The 20,344-nt window shown below is 52.8% G+C and overlaps 1 protein-coding gene across 3 annotated transcripts; it reads right to left on the reverse strand.

The window, feature by feature from the left end:
* Positions 1–4,098: 4,098 nt before the first annotated feature.
* On the reverse strand, positions 4,099–18,460 carry DISP2 (dispatched RND transporter family member 2). Of its 3 annotated transcripts, XM_043921032.1 has the most exons (8): positions 18,295–18,460; positions 13,689–14,018; positions 13,373–13,402; positions 13,107–13,230; positions 12,737–12,852; positions 12,281–12,411; positions 11,814–11,911; positions 4,099–11,363 (listed from the first exon to the last, which is right to left on the reverse strand). In XM_043921032.1, exons 1-8 carry the CDS (start codon positions 18,405–18,407, stop codon positions 8,097–8,099), a joined length of 4,209 nt encoding a protein of 1,402 aa, XP_043776967.1. In that variant the 5' UTR covers positions 18,408–18,460; the 3' UTR covers positions 4,099–8,096. The 3 variants fall into 3 exon arrangements, with proteins under 3 accessions (XP_043776967.1, XP_043776969.1, XP_043776970.1); XM_043921034.1 differs by lacking the exon at positions 18,295–18,460 and having other exon boundaries at positions 13,650–13,741; XM_043921035.1 differs by lacking the exons at positions 13,107–13,230; positions 18,295–18,460 and having other exon boundaries at positions 13,689–13,787.
* Positions 18,461–20,344: the final 1,884 nt, after the last annotated feature.

Genomic DNA, 20,344 nt, shown 5'->3' on the forward strand with positions numbered 1-20,344 from the left:
GTGTGGAATATAAAAAACTGTGGAAAATTCTGACAGAGATGGCAATATCAGATCACTTGACCTGCCTGCTGAGAAATCTGTATGCAGGTCAGGAAGCAACAGTTATAACTGGACATGGAACAACAGACTGGTTCCAAATTGGAAAAGGAGTACGTCAAGGCTGTATGTTGTCACCCTGCTTATTTAACTTATATGCAGAGGACATCATGAGAAACACTGGGCTGGATGAAGCACAAGCTGGAATCAAGATTGCTGGGAGAAATATCAATAACCTCAGATATGCAGATGACACCACCCTTATGGCAGAAAGTGAAGAAGAACTAAAGAGCCTCTTGATGAAAGTGAAGAGGAGAGTGAAAAAGTTGGCTTAAAACTCAACATTCAGTAAACAAAGATCATGGCATCCGGTCCCATCACTTCATGGCAAATAGATGGAGAAACAGTGGAAACAGTGGCAGACTTTACTTTTTGGGCTCCAAAATCACTACAGATGGTGACTGCAGCCAAGAAATAAAAGATGCTTACTCCTTGGGAGAAAAGTTATAACCAACCTAGACAACATATTAAAAAGCAGAGATGTTACTTTGCCAACAAAGGTCCATCTAGCCAAGGCTATGGTTTTTCCAGTAGTCATGTATGGATGTGAGAGTTGGACTCTAAAGAAAGCTGAGTGCTGAAGAATTGATGCTTTTGAACTGTGGTGTTGGAGAAGACTCTTGAGAGTCTCTTGGACTGCAAGGAGATCCAACCAGTCCGTCCTAAAGGAACTCATTCCTGAATATTCATTGGAAGGACTGATGTTGAAGCTGAAACTCCAATCCTTTGCCCACCTGATGCGAAGAGCTGACTCATTTGAAAAGACCCGATGCTGTCAAAAATTGAAGATGGGAGAAGAAGGGGATGGCAGAGGATGAGATGGTTGGATGACATCACTGACCCAATGGACATGAGTCTGAGTAAACTCTGGGAGTTGGTGATGGACAGGGAGGCTTGGTGTGCTGCAGTCCATGGGGTTGCAAAGGGTCGGACACGACTGAGCGACTGAACTGAACTGAACTGAATGATTATGAAACACAATGTATCTTGCTGGAGGGGATGTTTCTCCTTCCTAACAAGAACATTCTAATAATCTTTTTATTTTATCTTAAGTGTATGTTGTGAGAGTGGGTCTGGTGAGACTTTTCTATTGTTAGTTCTAATCTTGTTAATTTAAGATGTATGTTGTAGGAGTGCGTCTGGTAAAAGTATATGAAGGCCTTGATAAGACTAGGAGTGGGGCACTCTCTGTTCCCCTTCTGATGTCTATGTCAACATAGAACTTCTGCCACACAAAAGCTCTGAGTGATCAAGCCTGGTTCCTGGTCCCAAAACTAAAACTTCTTCTTCAGAGATCATGAATCTGACATCATTCACTGTAAGCTATCAGAGTTATTATTTTGTGTTGCAGAGAGATTGAGAGTTCAGTTTTGAACATGACAAACCTGAAATGCCTTTGAGACATTCAAGTGGAGCTGTCAAGTAGGCAGTTGAAAATATACCTTTGAGCCCAGAGGAGAGCCTGGATTGGTTATGGGCATATATATATACACACACATATGTGCATACATATATACATACATATATATGTATTTAAGCCTTCCCTGGTGACTCAGACATTAAAGAATCTGTCTGCAATGCAGGAGACCTGGTTCAATAATCCCTGGGTTGGGAAGATTCCCTGGAGAAGGGAATGGCTACCAAATCCAGTGTTCTTGCCTGGAGAATTCCATGGACAGAGGATCCTGGCAAGCTATAGTTCATGGGATCGCAAAGAGCTGGACACGACTGAGCGACTAACACACACACACACATGTGTTTAAAACTGCAATATTGGATGAGATTACCAAGGGAAGAAATGTACAGAGAGCCTTAGGACCTAGGACATTGATGCCAGTACTCAGAAGTTGCAATGATAAAAAGGTGCCAAGCCAAGAAATCTGATAAAGAGGTGCCAGAGAGGTGAGAGGAAAACAAAGAAACAGTGGGGTCCTAGAAGCTAGGAAGGAGGAAGTGGTAAACTGTTGAAGAACCAAGTGATAAACTATTGAAAATAACTCGAGACTTCCCAGGTGGTCCAGTGGCTAAGACTCCAAGCTCCCAGTGCAGAGGCCCTGGGTTCCATCCCTGGTTGGGGAACTAGATATCCTACATGCTGCAACTAAGAATTCATGTGCCTCAACTAAAAAGATCCCACATGCTACAAAAGACCTAATGCAGTCAAATAAAAATAACTATTACAAAAATAAATGAAAGGGCAAGCAAGATGAGAATTTAAATGGATCCATTTAATTTAGCAACGAAGAAGTCATTGGTGAGTACAAAATCCTGTAATAAATAAACTCATGCATATGTTTTCTCATACACACACACAAAAGTCATTGTATTAGGAAGAGGAATTCTGGTGGAGAGGCTGGAGTGGAAGCTACACTGGAGCAGACTGAAGAAGATATGAGGAGGCAGAGATGGCAGATGTCAAAGAGAGTTTGTGAACGGAGTAGAGCAATTGGGCAGTAACTGGAGGTGGGTTGTGGTGGTCAAGGAAGAACTTTCTCAAAGATGTAGATAGTAGTGGATACACGTGCTTATGGGAATGAGCCAGCTGAAAGAAAAGGATGTTTCAGAAGGAAGATGGGATGATCAAAGGAGCAAAGGCAGAGAGAAAGGGGCAAAGGAGATGGATGGTACCTACAGCAGCATCTTCAGATTCCTTGGTTCATATTCCCTCACAAAATACTAATTTTTAAAATGTACCCTCTTCATTTTTGGTTATTGCCTAAATTATTTCATAATTTTGAATAATTATAAAGGACACATTTTCTGCCTGTTGTATATGCTCTGTATTTATTTCTAAACTTATTTTTTCCCTTGATGTTTCATTTTATTTAATTTCTGTTGCTATGTCTTCAAGTCCACTGATCCTTTTTGTCTAAAACATCTAAAGTGTTGATTCCATCCAGGGATTTTTTTTTTTAAATCACAGACATTTTAGTTTTCATCTCTACAAGTTCAATGTGGGTATTTAAAATATGTGCTCAGTTGCTTCAGACTCTTTGTGACCCCATGGACCATAGTCCACCAGGCTCCTCTGTCCATGGGATTTTCCCAGCAAGAATACTGGAGTGGGTTTCCATGCCCTCCTCCAGGGGATCTTCCTGACCCAGGGATCAAACCCATATCTCCTGTAACTCCTGCAGATTCTTTACCTGCTGAGCATCAGGGAAGCCCCATTTTATATATATATATATATATGTATGTATGTATATATGTATATATATATACATATATTTAAGCTATGTAACCATATGGAATGCAGTGATGATAATGTTTATATGTTCTTGGCTTTGCTCTCTCAAAGACTTCCTCAAGCAGAACATTCTCAAGTAGTCCTTTTATTTATTATATATTTATTTATTTATAGTGCAGAAAATGGTGCCAGGGTAGTAGGAGTCAGAATGAACGAAGGGTCACCTGGGAAAATGGAGGCTGGGAAGGAGAGATTGCTGGCCAAAGACTCCTTCTTAGGCTGATCAATATGAGAAGAGGGAACTTATGAAGGAAGCTCTTGAAATTTACTTCCTAGCTATCTATATCCACCTGCTATAAACCATTGGTGGGGACATTAACTGCTTCCTTCTTTGTAACAGAAGGGATGAGGAGAGAAGCCAGTAGGAGCAGGGTAGGTAAGCTGGGGACTTGGTGCCTTGAAGGTGAGGAAAATTCTATCTGATGCCTCCAGCTTTCATTATGAATAATGAGTTTTTTGACTACTGAAAGTAGGTGTGCAGAGAGGTGAAGGGCATCTGATGTTGGAAGCAAGTGGAGAAAGTATGAAATGACTGCTGCAAAGAGCTGAAACTAGTAACTAGAATGGAAGCAGGCTAGGCAGAGCTGAGGTTGCAGGCGAGGCTGTGGTCATGAATCCAAATCCACATCATTCTGCCCAGCTGAGGGATTCTCTTTAGTGATCTTGAAGCTCTTATTTGTTGTTTGTGAATTTGGTAAACTGTTGATCTTCCCTTTATGTTGAGGTATAACATGAATAACCACACAGAGGCCTGATGATCATGATAAGTTTATCAAGGTCCTTCCAGGGCTCTTCAGAACAAGGTGGCTTGCGACAGCCCACCATTTACATAGCACGCGGTGGCTTTCTTTTGTTTCTCACCTTCCCAGTGAACTGAGTGACAACTTCTTCTCCTAAGCATAAATACCTCTACACCACCTTGAGCTACTGTCACCCCTGTGAACAAGGGTGAGGGTAGAAAGGGTAAGGAATGTCTGTTTTTTCCCATTCCCAAGCAGATCTTGATGCATGTCATGGCTGCCAGAGAGCTCATAATTGCCCACATGTATTATCAAAGGCCAAGATAAGGCCACCAGGAAAGAAAAGATCAGGAACTCTCCAATGTATCTTCTCTCCTGATCCCCTCACCTGCCTTGTCATGGACTGGAAGGAGAGGGATGAGTTGGAGCGGGCTGAGGGCATTTGGCTTATAAATCTCTCCTGAGATGTCTCTTTCAGAATCAGGCTCAAGCTGAGATACTGCTTAAATATCATGGTATAGGGTAGCCCCGTGCCTGTAAAATCTAAGATTCTACCAGTCAACTCAGTCTCTGACATTGTCACCAAAGTGCCACAGCCATGGAAGGATGGGTTTTCCCATAGTAACAAACTATACCAAGTTACATTTTTAAAACATACAATAACACATTCTCATGCTCTGGGTATGAGTTCAAGGATCTGTGGCACAAATAGGAGAAATGACTCTAGGTCCCAAATTAGTGTTAATGCAGTGTCTCAGTGTTAAGAAGCCATTTCTTGAATTTTCCAGAGCCTCACAGCATGCTTCTAAGCTTCTCTCCATGTGTGTCCAGGGCCATACACTCTTTGTAACCACCATAATGATGATAGTAAATCTGCTGAAAATACTTCAAACCTTGATTTCCAAAGCTGGGGCAAGGGGGACTTTCCTGGGAGTCCAGTGGTTAAGACTCTGCACTTCCCCTACAGGGAACACGGCTTTGATCCCTTGTCGGGGAACTAAGGCCCTGCCAAAAAAACAAAAAACAAACAAACAAACACCAAAGTTGGAGCTAGAGATGCAGGTGGGATTACCCACTGCTGTGATGTTTGCTGTTGGTTCGAGCCACTCCAAGTTCGAGTCACTGACTGGGATTACACTGAGTTCTTCCAGTCATTTGGGCCCGCTGGTGTAAAGAACAAATCCAGTCGATACTTTGGCTGCTCCAGCTCATCTGCCTTCCTGAAGGGTTATGCGGCCCTGGCCTGTGAGAAGGGCACCCAGAAGTCCCCGAGGAGGGCTCTTCGTTGTGCTCAGATCCCTGATGCCCACCCCATCCATCCCTTCATACTCTCTCAAACATGTCAGTGGTTGTGTTCAGGCCAAGCTTCAGCCCCAGACACCAATGTTTCCCCCTATAAGACACAAAAGAGGGTGTGGGGGAGCAGGTTCTTTCAGTCCAGGGCCCTGCAGTCCTCCCACATCACAGGGCAGAAGAGCTGCAGTGAGTCACCGAGAGGCAACTACAATGACGGAGTCAAGGCCACACTTCTGCTCGTGTTCAGGAGGAAGGGCTCACCTTGTCCTCCCTCTGGGTGATGATCCCAGATGACCAGAGCTCTCCCGACATGGCTGTGTGATAACAGGAGACGGTCTATAGTGCAGGGAAGCCAGGACTCAGAGGCTGATGAGCAGTCCTAGGCCAGAGAGGCTGAATTCCTCTCTGACATGAAGAGAGAGAGGTCCCTCAGAACTCCAGGGAGATGGTCCATGTTAGTCCTAGTCACTGTCTTTTCTTCCTGACACCAGGAGTCAGATGGGTATCTTTATCTTGCAAAGAAGCCGATGTAACCTGTCATTCCTGCCCATGGTCTTCTGTCACTTCCACAACTCCCATATCTCATTGATATGGCCATATCCCATATAAAGCCCAAACCCTCTAATTTGCCGCCAGTTGTCTCTTTGGCTCCAGAAAAATCCTTCCCCTCTGTGATGCTCATCTGTAAAATGACCTGGATCAGTGGTTTTCAAGCCACATTCTTCAGAGCCACCAAGAGCTTTCAGGGTTCCCCAGGGTCCCCTGAGAGGCACAGTAGAAAAGGAGGCTGATCTGGTTTTGGACTTCCCCATCCCCAGCACCCACCAGTGTAGTTGCTTTTTCTCAGCTTTATATGCGGTGTTTCCACACAAGGATTCTTTGCAACGAAGGGTCCTGAGGCTCCAAAGCTTGAGAACTGCTGAAACAAATTATTGTTAAGGTCACTTCCAGGCTGAGATACTGAAGCCCAGCTCAGGATTCTGTCCTGGTTACCAGGCTTGGGTGCTTGAGCTCCAGCAATGCTCATGGTGACAGGCATATGGCCCTCAGCACGTGCTATATGGTGCCATTAGTGACCCACTGATGCCTGCATGTACGGGGTGGTGGGGAGGGCTGTTTCCCCAGCTAGAGGATGAGTTCCTTGAGGGCAGATGTCTGATTTTCCCTCCATGCCTCTGTCTTCTTATAGTGCCATAGGTGGAGTGGTGCTCAGTAAATTTGTTGATGCTCCATGTGTCATGAGCTCTCATGTGAGATAAAACCTTCCAGAGAGACCCTTTGCTTTGGGGAAGGGGAGTCAGCCTTTTGTCTGCTGAGTGCCCCTAGAGAAACTTGTCCTTTGGGAACCAGAACCCTGACCTGCAAAACAGCTTCAGACTGCCATACCCCCAAAGAGGGCAGGCCTGGACTGCCTTAACTGGACTCTGCTCAGCCTCGATGGCCCTCAGTGCCTCTCCTGGCAGGGGCTCTCTGCACACTGAGGCCACGGACAAGGCCTTCTCCTGACCCTGAACTTGGGAACCAGATCAGCTTAGGTGCCTCATGGATGGTAGGCATCTCAGCTGGAGCTGGAAGGAAGTCCAGTGGCTGTGGGGAGGAATTCCAGGCTTGCTCAGAGTGTAGCTTCTTCTGGAGACAGAGGCCTAAAGCGGTACTCAGAGGCACCTGTGAAGACAGGTTGTTTAAAGGTGCCCAGAGCAAAGATCAAGATAGCTGTAGGTCAACGTCCCTGGGGCAGGTAAACAGGAGGAGAGTGGGAGCTTTGGTGGAGTCAGTTAGGAAAACTGTTCTGCCACCCACTCACTATGGGACTTTGTGAAAACAGTAACCTTAGCTTCAATGTCTTTATCTGTAACCTGGGGGCAAAAGGACCTAACCAACTACAGGCTACCTCACACAGAAGTGATGAGATTCCCAGGACACAATGGGTATGGAAGTGTTCCGCAAACCAAAATAGGCAGGATATAAACGATTCTTACTAGTGTTAACAGGGGAGAGGACGCTTCCATGCCAGAGCAGCTTCCCATGAGGGACCATTAGCAATTCAGGGATGCTCTGGGACTCACCATCTCTCCACCACCTACTTTTCTCCCAGAAGCCATCTCTACTTGACTGGGACAAATTTCTTAACAGACTGGGTAATGTGAGGTGGGCAGGCCATTCAGGACAGAGACCCCAGACCAATTATGACTCCAGGAGGCCCCCCCCCCCCAAAGAAAAGGAAGTGTCCTGATAAAAAAGCCTCTGAAAGGTGAGAGGCCCAGGAGGCTGCAGAGGTTTCCCAGGGCTCTTGGTTGATGAAGGGGCCCATAGGATCCCAAGGACTGGGTCCCTTAGTCCCACTGAACTTCATGCCCCTTGGCATGGGGGCCAAGCCAGCTTCCCCTGATACATGGAGCTGCCCACATGACCTTCACCCTTCCAGAGGGTGGGTCCTGGCTGGCACTGTGGGAGCAGATGAGCCCTTCGCAGGTCAAAAGGAGAGCTTGGCATTTCACTCCAAAGACCACTCCCCATTCCGAATCCTCCAGGTGTGAGGAGTAAGCAGCAGCCCAGACCAGGGCCAGAACATTTGGCAGGGTTTAAAATCCACAGCTGGAGGGCGAGACCTCCCCACGCTGATGTGGGGAAACACTATCAGGCTCTAGCCTGGTGCTGCTCCGGCCATTACATCCCCAACAGGCTCTGTGCCCTGGGTGGGCCTCCCTGGGCCTCCCTCAGCTACTATAGCCTGAAGTGTGGGTGCTGGGCCTGCGGACCCAAACATCTGGCAGATCTGGCTGGCTGTTGGGCAGCACCACAGGGCTGCCATCCCCCGGCCCCCCACGGCCCTTCCAGGACGAGCTGCTCTGGTGTGAGGCAGGCAGAGATGGGTCGTAAACAGTCTCCTTGAGCGCCAGCCATAGCGTGTCCCGCTTCTCATTGAGCTGGCCCCGTTCAGGTACTGTCTGCTCGGTCTCATCCAGGTCCTCTGGGGAGGCACCCACAGAATCTGGAACGCGGGCACTGGGCTCAGAGGTGCTTAAGCAGGTTTCATCAGAGACGCTGAGCCCCTCCAGGGTGCTGGCTGAAGAGCAGAGGCAATCAGGGGGCTCCACGACCTGGGGCTTGGGCCTGGGAGGGTGGGCTGGGGCTTCTAATGAGGCCTGCACCAGCTCAGCCTTCTTCCCTGGGGAGCCCTGCCTGGCCTGGGTTTTGGGGCTGGGTCCAGCTTGCTTGTAGGGAGAGGAAGTCTGCAGGGCCGGGCACTGGCTGAAAACTGCCTGGTGGTCCAGGAACAGCTCCCTTGGGGATGCAGGGCCTGGCGGGGGCCGGGAGCAGTAGGGGCCATCGTGCAGCTGTAGATCTTCAGAGAGCACGGAGGGCCGGTGAGACAGCTTGCTGGTGGCTGTACTGGTGTCAAAGCTGGGACTCCGGCGTCGTGCCAGGGGCTGTAGCTCGTACTGCTCTGAGCAGGACCCGGGCACCCCTCCCACCGGCCCTGGTCGTGGGCGACCTGCCTTCTCCCCACCAGGCTCCCCAGTGCCGGCATCCCACGGCAGGTGTGCACAAGGCCAGAGGATCTGCCCACAGTTCTTCTCTGGTCCGAAGAAGCAGCAGAGAGATTGGAAGAAGAAGCTGGCGAAGCCGCAGCTGACGCACTTCACCATCATGAGGACGATGCCCAGCTTGCGATAGAGCAGCACCGTGGCCGGGAGCATGAGGACGCCGGCTGCAAACAGGGCCGCGGCCCCCACCGCCGTGGCGCAGCTGCTCTGGCGCAGCGAGAAGGCCACGCGACTCAGGCGGTCAGGGTGCGGGCACAGGTGATAGGAGATGCAGTAGTTGACAGTGAAGTCCACGGACAGGCCCACCGAGGCAGAGAGAAAGAGGGCCTCGGCAGTGTTGAGCTGCCACTCGAGCAGAACCAGGAGCCCCACGGTGAGCAGCACAGTGCCTGCCACTGCCGCCACTGAGAACAGGCTAAGGGGAACATTCCAGGTGCCCAGCAGCAGTGTGGCAAAGGCCAGCGCCAGCGCCAGGCCCAGCACCACTGCAGGCTCGGTGCTCAGGCTGTGCTGCAGGCTGTACAGCTCCAGACGGCTGGTGAACCAACCCCGGCGCAGGCCAGGGGGTGCCCTGCCCAGCTCTGCGGCCAGCCAGTGGTTGACCTCAGTGTAGAAGTGGTGAGCCTGGCTGTAGTCTGGACTGTAGGGGAAGTTGGTCTGGAACTGCAGGACCAGGGCAGCCAAGCCGCCCTGGGTATTGAAGCGGGCTCCCAGGTCCCGGGGGCTCTCGGGGCCTTGCTCCAGAGCCATCATCTTGAGGCAGTGCAGGAAAAGCTGCGGGGCCCAGGGGAAGCCCGAGTGGCCACAGCAGAGGCCCGGCCCCAGGCGGGCACAGCCGGGGCTCTCCATCCAGCGCTGGAGAGCCTCCACGAAGCACAATGTGGGCCAGCCCTCCGGCTGGGCCCCGAAGAAGCTTTGATTCCGAGCTCCGCGGCAGAGGGCCAGCAGCCAGCGCTGGGCCTCAGGACCGCTGGCTGAGAAGGCAGGGTCGCTCACCAGCGAGCTGTTGCTGCGAGGGTCCAGGGGGTCGCCCGTGTCCACGGGCAGGATGCCCCACACCAAGACCACGGGCATGTGGCCGCCCTCGCCCTGAGGCAGCCGCTCAAACAGAAACTGCTGACGGTACTCGGCGTCGAAGCGCTCGAAGGGGTGGCTGGGCCGGAAGACCTGGCCGCGGGGCGGCGGCAGCGTGGGCAGCCGCAGGCGGGGGCTGACACCGGCGATGTAGGCGCCCCCAGCCGCCAGCGCGGCGAACCAGCAGATCCAGATGTAACGGAACTTGATGACGCCGCAGGGCAGGAGGCGCTGGAAGAGCAGGCGCGAGGTGCTGGAGGCCGCCCTCCGGAGGCCGCGGAGCCGTCGGTGGAGGGCCAGTGCCAGTCGCCGGGGCGCGCTGCCGGCCCACGGGCCACGCGCCTGGGACGCACAGCCGCGCGCCAGGTAACGCTCGTGGAGCACCGCGGAGGAAGGCAGCCAGGCCAGCGTGAGCGCCAGGTGCGCCAGCACAGCCGTTCCCATATAGAGCGCGAAACAGCGCACGGCCGGGAGGCGGCTCAGGTAGCTGGCGTAGAAGGCCGCGCCCGTGGTGAGGCCCGAGACCAGCAGCAGGTAGCCGAAGTGGTGCATGGTGCGGCCCACGCGCTGCGCCAGCCCCCCGGACGGCAGCTGGCTCTTGCTGAGGCGCCAGAGGTCGAAGAAGATGAGGGTGTGGTTCGCACAGACGCTGCTCAGCAGGACGAGGGCTGCCAGATTGACGAAGGGGAAGTAGGCCATCCGGAAGGCCACTCGGTAGAGAAAAAAGGCAACCAGCAGGGAGCCCAGCACCCCCAGCAGCACCATGAGCGTGAGGAAGAGCGAGCGCAGGTAGAGAGCGATGCTGAGGAAAATGGCAGCCAGGGCCAGCAAGGGGTACACCGTGTCCTGGGCCAGGTAGTGTCTCAGCAGTTCCTGCTTGAGGCCCAGATCCATGCCGGTGACGGATGTGTAGTTGTCGGAGAGCCCCCAGGGCATAGCGAGGCGGTCCAGGTAGATGCCCATCATGGAGGCACCCTTCAGGGTGGGCAGGAAGAGCAGGCTGTACTTGAGGGAGGGCACCTGGTAGTCAGCAGTTTGGGGACTCAGAAAGTCCCTGTCCAGCAGGAAGTGCAGGAGTTGGTAGACAGCACTGCTCTGGGAGCACTTGGTGGGAACCTGGGTACAGCGTGGGGGCTTGTCCTTTCCGGGTCCCAGACAGGAGGGCACCAGGGCACCACGGTGATAGTAGAGGGCACAGGCCCGCAGCAGGGCCAGCGTGCGGGTTGTGTCAGCTTGAGTAATGTCTAGGCAGGAGGAGCGATTGGAGAGCACAGCCACGTAGTTGCCCAGGGACCAACTTGGGCAGCACTCGTTGGCTGCCGTACGCTGGCACAGAGCCCCAAAGCTGGGATGGGAGCGGATCTGTAGGGCACACACAGCAGGAGAGAGCTCAGGGGAACTGCTGGGGCCCAGGTTTCCAAGCACTGTCCCAGGCTCTCTCACTTCCTTTGAGGCAGCAGGGCAGAGGCAGAGAGGTATCTTGACCTGACTGGTCAGGCCCCTGTTCCAGCAGCTACATCTTGACTGCTTCAAGGAGGAGCCTCAGGACCTTTTGAAAATCCCCAGGCTCTGAGGGTCTGTCTTCCAGCAGCTATGTCTTGGCACTTCTGGAAGCAGCTGACTCTTCACTTTCCTCTTCCCCCACAACCTGGAGCCTCTTAGCAGGGTTGCAATAATTTTCTAAGCAGGGAATGCTCTTTCCTAGCCCAGCCTGGCAAACTTGGTTCAACTGTATTTCCTTATGATCAGGTCCCTGGTGTCCCTGGCTCTCCCCACCCCCACCAAGCCCCGGCACCCCCTCAGCCGGCTCACCTGGTCATGTTCCATGCGACACATAGAATGAATGGCGTGCAGATTCCAGAGGCTGCCCGCTGAGGTGGACATGAACACCAGCTGTGCATAGCTCTTCTCTGCAACACACGGCCCAGAGGTTAGTGCTTTGGCCCCAGATCCTGGGCCCACCAAAGGGAAGATGCTTACTCCAGGCCATATGAGGCTCAGATTCTCAGGATCCTCAAACCTGTGCCTGGCTGCCTGATGCTGGGCCTGCATCCCTCCCCTGTGCCACACCCCCATCCAGCTTGACCCTTCCTGGCTGGAGCAACTGAGACCTGCCTCATCCTCCCAGCTGTAACCCTATTTCCTTGCCTTGAATGTGACTGGCCAGTCTCCTTCCCCTTCTGTCTGCCCAGATTTGTTCTCCTGGGCCCTTCAGTTCTAATAGGTGGGGAGAGGGAGAACCACCATTAAAGCCAGGAACTGGCCAGGCTGCAGCTTACCAGGGGGGCCACAGAAGAAGCTCTCCTGCCCTCTGTCCTCCAAGGACTCCACCATCCTTCGAGGCCGGACCAACTCCTCTTGGGCACTGCTCCAGGGTGTGGCGGGGCTCAGAGTGGTGTGGGGGTTTGAGCTAAGGTAGAGAAAAAATCTGTATCAGGCACTGTCCAGAGGTGAGGGGCTCAGAAGAGGCCAGATACCATTGCCCAGGGGGTTCCAGCAAGGCCCTCTGACCTGCCTTTTTTTGTTGTTTTTTAAACTCTTTTTTGACTGCACTACATGGCACGTGGAATCTTAGTTCCCCAACCAGGGATCAAACCTGTGTCCCCTGCAGTGGAAATGCAGAGTCCCAACTGCTGGATAGCCAGGGAAGTCCCCTGACCTGTCTTTGGCTCCTCTCTGGAGACCTTGTTCTATCTCCGGTTTCCCCCAAAAATGGAAAGATGGGAAGCCATTACCTGTTCAGCTCAAGGTCTGGGGAAAGGGAAAGCAGCTTCTTGGGGCCTGTGAGGGCCTGCAGTGCTCTCCAGACCACTAGCTTGCGCCCAATGTCCGTGTCCCGAGGCTCAAAGCCCTGTAGGGAGGAGGGAAGAGAAGATCAGACCAGAAAGAGGGGGAGTTCTTCCTTCTCAGTTCTGCTCCTTTGGGTCCCTGGAGCAGGGAGGCCTGGCCTGCCTGCCTGTATGGTTGGACATGAGGATCACCTCTGTACCCTTTCTGAGCTCTCACTGGAGAGTCCACTGCCAGCAGGGCCACTCCAAAGTTCTGCCCCAGACCGAGCTGAGGTGGCCAGGCATGGGGGCCCCGTCCCTCCCTGTGGCGCCTCACCAGTAAGGGCTTGGAGAAATCAGGTAGCTGGCCCCCCAGCAGTCCAGCCAGGGTGCAGAGGAGGATGAAAGCCAGACACAGCAGCAGCACGGCCACTGGGCACTCCGCAATCAGCTGGGAATAGCTGGGAAAGAGGAAGAGATCCCACATGAGTTGGTGTTGGGCATGGTAGCAGGGAATGGGTGAGCTTAGAAGCCACCAAGAAGGGATGGTGGAGCTAAACTGGGCCTGGTCACCCCATGGGTCCAGAGAAGGCCCAGGCCTACCTCTTTGGCATCCGGAAGGCCCGTTCCTGCCTATGGGAGAGAAGAAAAGACACTTGCTTGCTGGAGTCCTCTTGTAAGGTGGGAGGTTGGAGTAGGGGTGGAGGGTAGAGGAAGTTGGCATCGACCCTTGCAGGCCTCCCCACTCCCGAGTTCCAACCCTTCCTTCCTCTTCCCTCCAGGCTGCCTCCTCCATCAGAGGCAGGAGACACCTGGGCTGCCTCCCAGTGAAGGAGTCTAGACCCCGGGGAATTGGCCCCACTTTGAAGCCCTGCCCTACCTTCCAGGGCAGCTGGCCAACTGCTGGACTCCTCCTTACCTGACGCTGACCACATGGTGCTGCACAGATGCTGGCTTCCAGGCCCCATCACGCTGTGAGGGGGCTGGGGAAGGGCTGAGGCTGGAGCCATGGGAGCACAGCCCTGCCCGGTCCCCGAGCCCTGGCAGAGAGCTTCCCCCCCGGTACTCCTGCGGTGCTCGGGGATAGGTAAAGTGAGCAGGGGCCAAGGGGCTGGATGGGCCCACAGGCTGGAGGGTGGAAGTTGCTGGTGGTGGTCCAGAAGAACTGGAAGGGTCCTCAACGGGGCAGCTGTGGAGGGAGCAGCTTCTCTCTGGACTGGCCTCCGGGGCCACAGCCTTGCTCTGGGACCTGGGGGAGGAGGAGGCAGGGAAAATGGGAGTGGGACAGTGGTGGTCCATACCATGCCCCAGCAGTGTTCAGTGAGCTGAGATGGATGGGGCTTGGGTTTTTCTGTTACTGGTTCTGGCAGGAGGTGACGAGGATGGGGACTCAGGGTCTACACCTCCAGCCTGCTTCTTGGGGTTCATTGTCTCATTCTCTTGTTGGTTCCTGCACCCCCAAACACATATGATCTTATTTGTGCCTTTAAAAACCATACAGGGGAAGTACTTTCCTTTTATAGATTTGAGAACTGAGGTTCAGTGAGCCCTGAAGAGCCGGGCCTTGAGCCCAGCTCTGTCTGCTGCAATCGTCTCTTCATTCTCTTGTCACACGCTGATTAAGCACCTGCTGCACTTTTGTTCCCACCTTAAAAGCCAGGGAAAGTTTGGCATAAGCAATTACTGCCTTTTTACCAACCCTGGGACTTGGGGAACAGGTTTGCTGTGCAAAGGTGTGCACAGTTGGGAGAGGGAGTTAGGACCCCCAAGGAACTTGCCAGGGAGGAATCAGCAATAGATTTGTCTTTCCAAATTACTCATGGGGGCAGTATTCTGTGCATGGACCCAGCCCCACTCCTTGGGTGCAGGGGGAGTTGGAGTCTACCCCAGTGGCAGGATTGCTAGACCTAGGACAGATGCCAAGTGCCTAAGAGCCATGGGTGATTCCCAGAGGGTTCTGGGCCCACCAGTGAGTCTCCTTCCTTCATCCTTCTGGCTCACCTGGCCTGCTAGAATTTGCATAGCTCCCATGGGACAGCCAGATGTCTGCTGAGCCAACCCTGGCTTCCAGTCTTGCCTGCTGCACTGCTGAAGGGGCCGTGGGCCAGAGTCCTGGCTGTGATGGCAAGTGGACATTGCCCACAGAGGCTGGGTTCTGCCCAGAAACCAAGTAGAAGAACTGAAAAAAAGCAAGCTCCTTCTCTTCCTGCCAGAAAGCTGGGTGTCAGACAGTCGAGGGGCAGGGGATAACCCTCATGCTGAGACTAAAATGGGGGAGCAGTGGAGGTGGGATCCTGGCCCCATCATCCTTTAGCTCTGGGGTCTTGGGAAAGATACACAGTTCTTGGAACATTGGCATCCTTGTCTGCTGAGTGAGGGTATGAGGATAAGGTCCCCCTCTCAAGTTAGTATGGGAATTAACTGAGGTAAGATCCGTGAGGTGCCTGGCATGGAGCCTGGCATGTGGAAGACATTTGCTTTCCTGCCTCTTCACATTCAGTGCTGCAGGAAGTATATAGATTAAGAAGTATATTTATATTTACAATTTGAACTCTTTAGGCACTTCAGATAATATGTCTCCATTTGAGAACTTCTCACACCTTAAGAATCTGTCTACATACATAATTATAATTACTTTTCTTTTTTTTAATATTTATTTGTTTCTGGTTGTGCTGGGTCTTAGCTGCAGCATGTGGGATCTAGTTCCCTGACCAGGGATAGAATCCAGTCCCCCTACGTCAGGGGCATGGAGCCTTAGCCACTGGGCCACCAGGGAACTCCCAGTACTTTTCTGTTTGTTATCAAAAGCTGCATTAGAATTTGTCTCATGATTTAAACCACTACTTTTTCTTCTTCTTTTTTTTTTTTTTTTTTTTTTACTAACTGTGCATTTAGAAAAATAGGAATTTGACTGAAGCAAGACCTCAGATGACCCCATAAAGTTAATGACATAGCAACCAGTGTCCTGGCAGATAAATCCCTCATACCTCCATCCCTGTGGGCCAAAGGGAAGCTGGAAAAATGACCTGGGTTTCATATGTATAAGTGGGGATATCTATTTCTTTAGGATTTTTATTCTTTTCTGAGCACTTGCCATATGCTGGGCACTGTGCTTGGTCTGGGTTGGACCCTGAAGGCATGAAGGTGACCCATTTTATTTTGTATACATTTTTGGTTGCACCCTGTGGGGTGTGGAACCTTAGTTCCCCGATCAGGGGTTGAACCTATACCCCTGCCTTGAAAGGTGGAGTCCTAAACACTGGATCACCAGGGAAGCACAAGGTGACCCATTTTAGTCTTGGTCTCCCTCTTTAGACTAGGGCCTGCTTTCCAGATTCAGGAGGGTGGGGCAGCCAGGGTGCCTATTTCAGCTGCCCGTGATCTTAAAGCATCACTGAGCTTTGGGCTTGTCTTAGGAGTCAAGTCCCCACTTGGAGTGTCAGTTTCTTTTTCATGAAGGGAAGCCAGCACTCCAGGGAGTTGTGGCTGAGAACTGAACTCAGTCCTCCTTAACCAGCCTACCAAATCTCATCAGCAACCCCCTTGCTTAGCAGGCTCCTGTTCAAGGGGGATTTCAGTCTCCACCATTGGTTTGCTTCTACTGGGATCTCCCTAGGCCAGCCCCTTCCTGTCAATCCCTTTTATCCCTCTCTAGGAACCTAGGATCAACTATCTGCCTTGCTTCCCCTGGGGGCTTTCTTTCTCACCCTCTCAGTTCCATGGCTCTGACTGGGATGACCAGTTTCCTGGGCTGCTTGCCTGGGCACATTGGCCTGTAGGCCAAGTGACTGGGGCAGGTAGGAAGGTTTAATGAAAAGTGAAGACACAGGTCTGATTCATGGCCATAGAAGTCAGGGCCTGGCTAATAGTGCCCCAGACCCTCACTTGGGAGCCCTATAAGGGGCAAATTAACCATGCCCCAAGCCCACAAACATATAGCTATATGAACATCCATGTGATCAGGCAGAATGATCAGGACAGATGAGGGAGTAGTTCATGCCACTAGGAAAATAAAAAGTAATTTTAAAGACGCAAAGAATGAACCGTTTCAAATTGCCCTGTTGTCTGTACATTAGTAAATGTGTGTGTGTGCACGTGCATGCGCTGTTTTATTTACTCTCCACAGTGCTGCTTAGTTCAGCAGGGATGATTTTTGTTTCTTGGACTGAAATGAGTCCCTTTGCCTGATTTGTCTCTGGGGAGGTACAGAGAGGGGCCAGAAGTCTCAGGTAGTTACTAGAAGACAGCAAATAGTTCCTGTGTCCAAGTATGAGCCCTATGTGCAGGGGAAGTGAGTAGATCAAGATAGGGCTGATCCTGGGCAAAATATCGGAGGCAGCAAAAGACTCTCCAGCCCCTTCTAGGGATGCTCCTGGCCCCTTCCCTATCACTGTCTCTGCCTTGGCCATCCTTGGCTCTTTGGTTGGGCCATAGTGCCAGGCAGTCGCCTGGTCCAAGGAGCACATTAATCCTGTCTCTCATCCTATTGAAGAAAGTTCTGTGCCTTTCAGTCTGAAAGGTGGCTAAATCTATCCAGGCTGGTTTGACAATAGAGGGAAGGAAACATTTCTCTCTGCTTTTGGGATCTCCTCTTCACTCTGCAGTACAGAATATACATTTAACTGGGGCAGTCTGGAGATAATGTGTCCACCTCTGCTTTTTCCCCCAAAGAATGCTTCGTATTTCAGTCCAGGCAGGAGAGAGAGGCAGCGTCATGTCAGGTGAGGGATCCTGGGGGCGGCAGAACAAGCAGGGCACAGAAATTGCGCCATATTGTTACCTGGCTGGGCTGTTCCCTCACACATATGGTGGAGGAAGGGAGAGGAGAGGCACCAAGATCTGGGCCCTCAGCAGGAAGGTGTTCCTTCTGTCCTGCCAGCCTGGTGCTCCTTCAGGGAAGGTACTGACCGCGACCAGAGTATCAAAGCCTGCCAACCCATCACATCCAAAGAGTGCAGGTGGCTGCCACACGTGGGGACTCCAGCCCACACGTGCGCAGCTGGCCATGCAGGGCGGCAGACTGGAGACTGATGGTGATGGACAAAGACAGACCCTAGTTTGGCGGCCGAGTGTCTGCCCTCTCCCTAGGACATACACCTTGGTGAGCCCACCTACAATACACACGCACCCTCGAGCACATTGACATGCTGGAACCCGGAGTGAGGTTGCTGCAGGCTTGGGGCTTACAGAGAAGACGTGGGGGCAGGGCCTAGAGGGAGGGGCTCTGGAGGCCGGAGGGGCGGGGGGAACTCGGGGTCTTAGAGGTAAGGTAGAAACAGTGGGTGGGGCAGGTCCCTGGGGCAACGAGGGCGAAGGGGGTTGATATTAGGGGGTATCAGGGAGAGTGAAAATCGACTCTGCAGAGAGAGGGCGTGGCCAGGGGGCCAGGAGTCTGGAGGCGCCAGAACGGGCTCTGGGAGGGTCTGGGGAATGAATGGGGCGACATATGGCGGCTACTGGGAATATCTGGGGCGCGGGTTCTGGGAAGGACTGAGAGCTGGGTCTGCGGAACAGTCCGCCCCTACCTGTCCGGGGAGCTGCCTCCTGGGGCCAAAAGCTCCCCCTCGGGCCGCTGCTCCCCTTCCGGACCCGGGCCGGGAACCGGATCGCTGCTGCTGCTGCCGCCACCACCGTCCATGCCCGTGGGCGGCGCCGCTGTCCGGGCGCTGGTGCTGAAGCGGCGGCGGCGGCGCGGCGGCGGCGGGTTCCTGCGCATGCGTCGACGCCAAGTGGGCCGGTCGCTGGGCGGGGCCGAGGAAGAGCTTGGCCAATGGGCGCGTCACTGGGGGGCGGGGACGGAGGCTTCCCGCCGCGGCGCTGTAGGAGCTGGGGGCTCCCTGTCTTTAAAAGACTCCCCAAGCTGGTGTTGTGGGCCCCTCTACCCAGGACATGTCTGACAGCTGCTGTTAGGAGTCTGGCCATCTGACTGTAGCTCGCACACCGGCGTTTCTGGGGGGGATCGGTCTTCCGTGAGGGAACAGGAAACGCGACCCCAGGCTCCGTGTCGAGAGCCTCATAACTTGTAACGCTGATTCTTCAAGCCCAGAAGAGCAGGCAGCTCCATGCCGGCACTTTACTGCTCAGGATGCTGAAGGGTTGAAAATTTGGGCTACTTTTACTCCCACATTTCTCTGAGCTTCCCTCAGCAGACCCCTACCACTTCCTTCCCAGTGAGGCTAGGCACCTGTTCAAGTTCGGTCTTTCTCCAAGTTGGTCTGGACCTGGGTCTGTGCACCTCAGATGTGGAACCTCGATTCTGTTATTCAAGTGCGAGTATGACCCGGAAGAGAGAGAAGCGACTCAGAGAATCCCCAGCTCTTTTTCTTATAACTACCCCACTTCAACCTGGAAATGTACTCATTAGCCACTCATTTCTGAGTTCTCGCTGCCTCCCCTATTAGGGAATGGATGTGAGAGAGGGGCAGTGTGTTGGGAGGTGGAGAGGCATGCTCCTAGAGCTCTGGTAGCACTAGAATAGGTAGGGTCCCTGTGAGAAGCCTAGGAATTGGGAAGTAGAGAGGCCCCCAAATGTGGAATTTGAATGGGTAGAACAGGTTTTACAGCAAGCAGGCTGTCTATATGTTTGGGAGATGCCTTGGCTGAAGAATAGGGCTGGGAAGAGTCAGAACCCAGTAGTGTCTGGACTCTGGGTATCCCTAAACTGTGTGCAAACACCACTCTATGCAAGGTATAGACCAGTAGGGGATGAGGGTGGGGGAGTCTAGAGGTGTAGAAGTGGTGGCCCTTCCCTGAGTAGCTTAATTTGGTTGGAGAGATAGAAGCTGTCCCATTAGTTGATGCCAACTGGGTAGGGTGTGGTTGGGCCCATGCAATGGTCAATATAAGCTGCAGAGAAAGGAGCAATGTGCAAAGACAGAGAGGACCTCACTCATCCTAAAGGGCTCTAGGGAAGGCTTCATGTTGATGGTAGAGCTTTAGCTGGCTTGGAAGGAAGGCATTCCTGACCGGGGCTGAGGTGGAGGTGGTGGTGATGGGGAAACTGTGCAAAGTTAAAGAGTCTGGAAAGTTCTATATATTTTCAGGTGATAGTCAGTTCAGGATCTGCTGAAGGCTTCTGTGGATCCTTCTAGAAGGAGGCATGCACAGCCCACCGTGTCTGAGTGTATATGATGTGGTAGAGGTGATGAGACCATCCTTGAGACCCTTTAATGGGGAGTGGGGCAGAAGTGAAAACAAAGGAGGGGTGACCTTATTCAGTCATGTGCTGTGGACACCACTGAACCAAACTACTGAGTATGCCTGACTGGGTATCAATTTCATAACTAGGAAATTCAGAGACCACTGGGCCTCCTGAGTGTCAGGTTGGATGTGAAGGAAGACAGGCTCTTTTAAGAGTAGAACGTGGCCTCTAGGAGGCTGTTTATTAGGAACAGAAGATTCTGGTTCAGGCTCCATGCTAGATCAGGCTCCACATTCTTGAGTCCTGTTTCTTCTGCTTCCTCAGTGATGTGGACCAGGGGGGTGCCCAGGGGGGCCTGGTGGGTGGCCCCTTCCAGGACAGTGCCCTGATCCAGGGTGGGGACATGGAGGGTGGTTTCCAGGGCCAGGGGGGTG

This window comes from Cervus elaphus, chromosome 12, assembly GCF_910594005.1.
Source record: "Cervus elaphus chromosome 12, mCerEla1.1, whole genome shotgun sequence".
Classification (NCBI taxonomy): domain Eukaryota; kingdom Metazoa; phylum Chordata; class Mammalia; order Artiodactyla; family Cervidae; genus Cervus; species Cervus elaphus.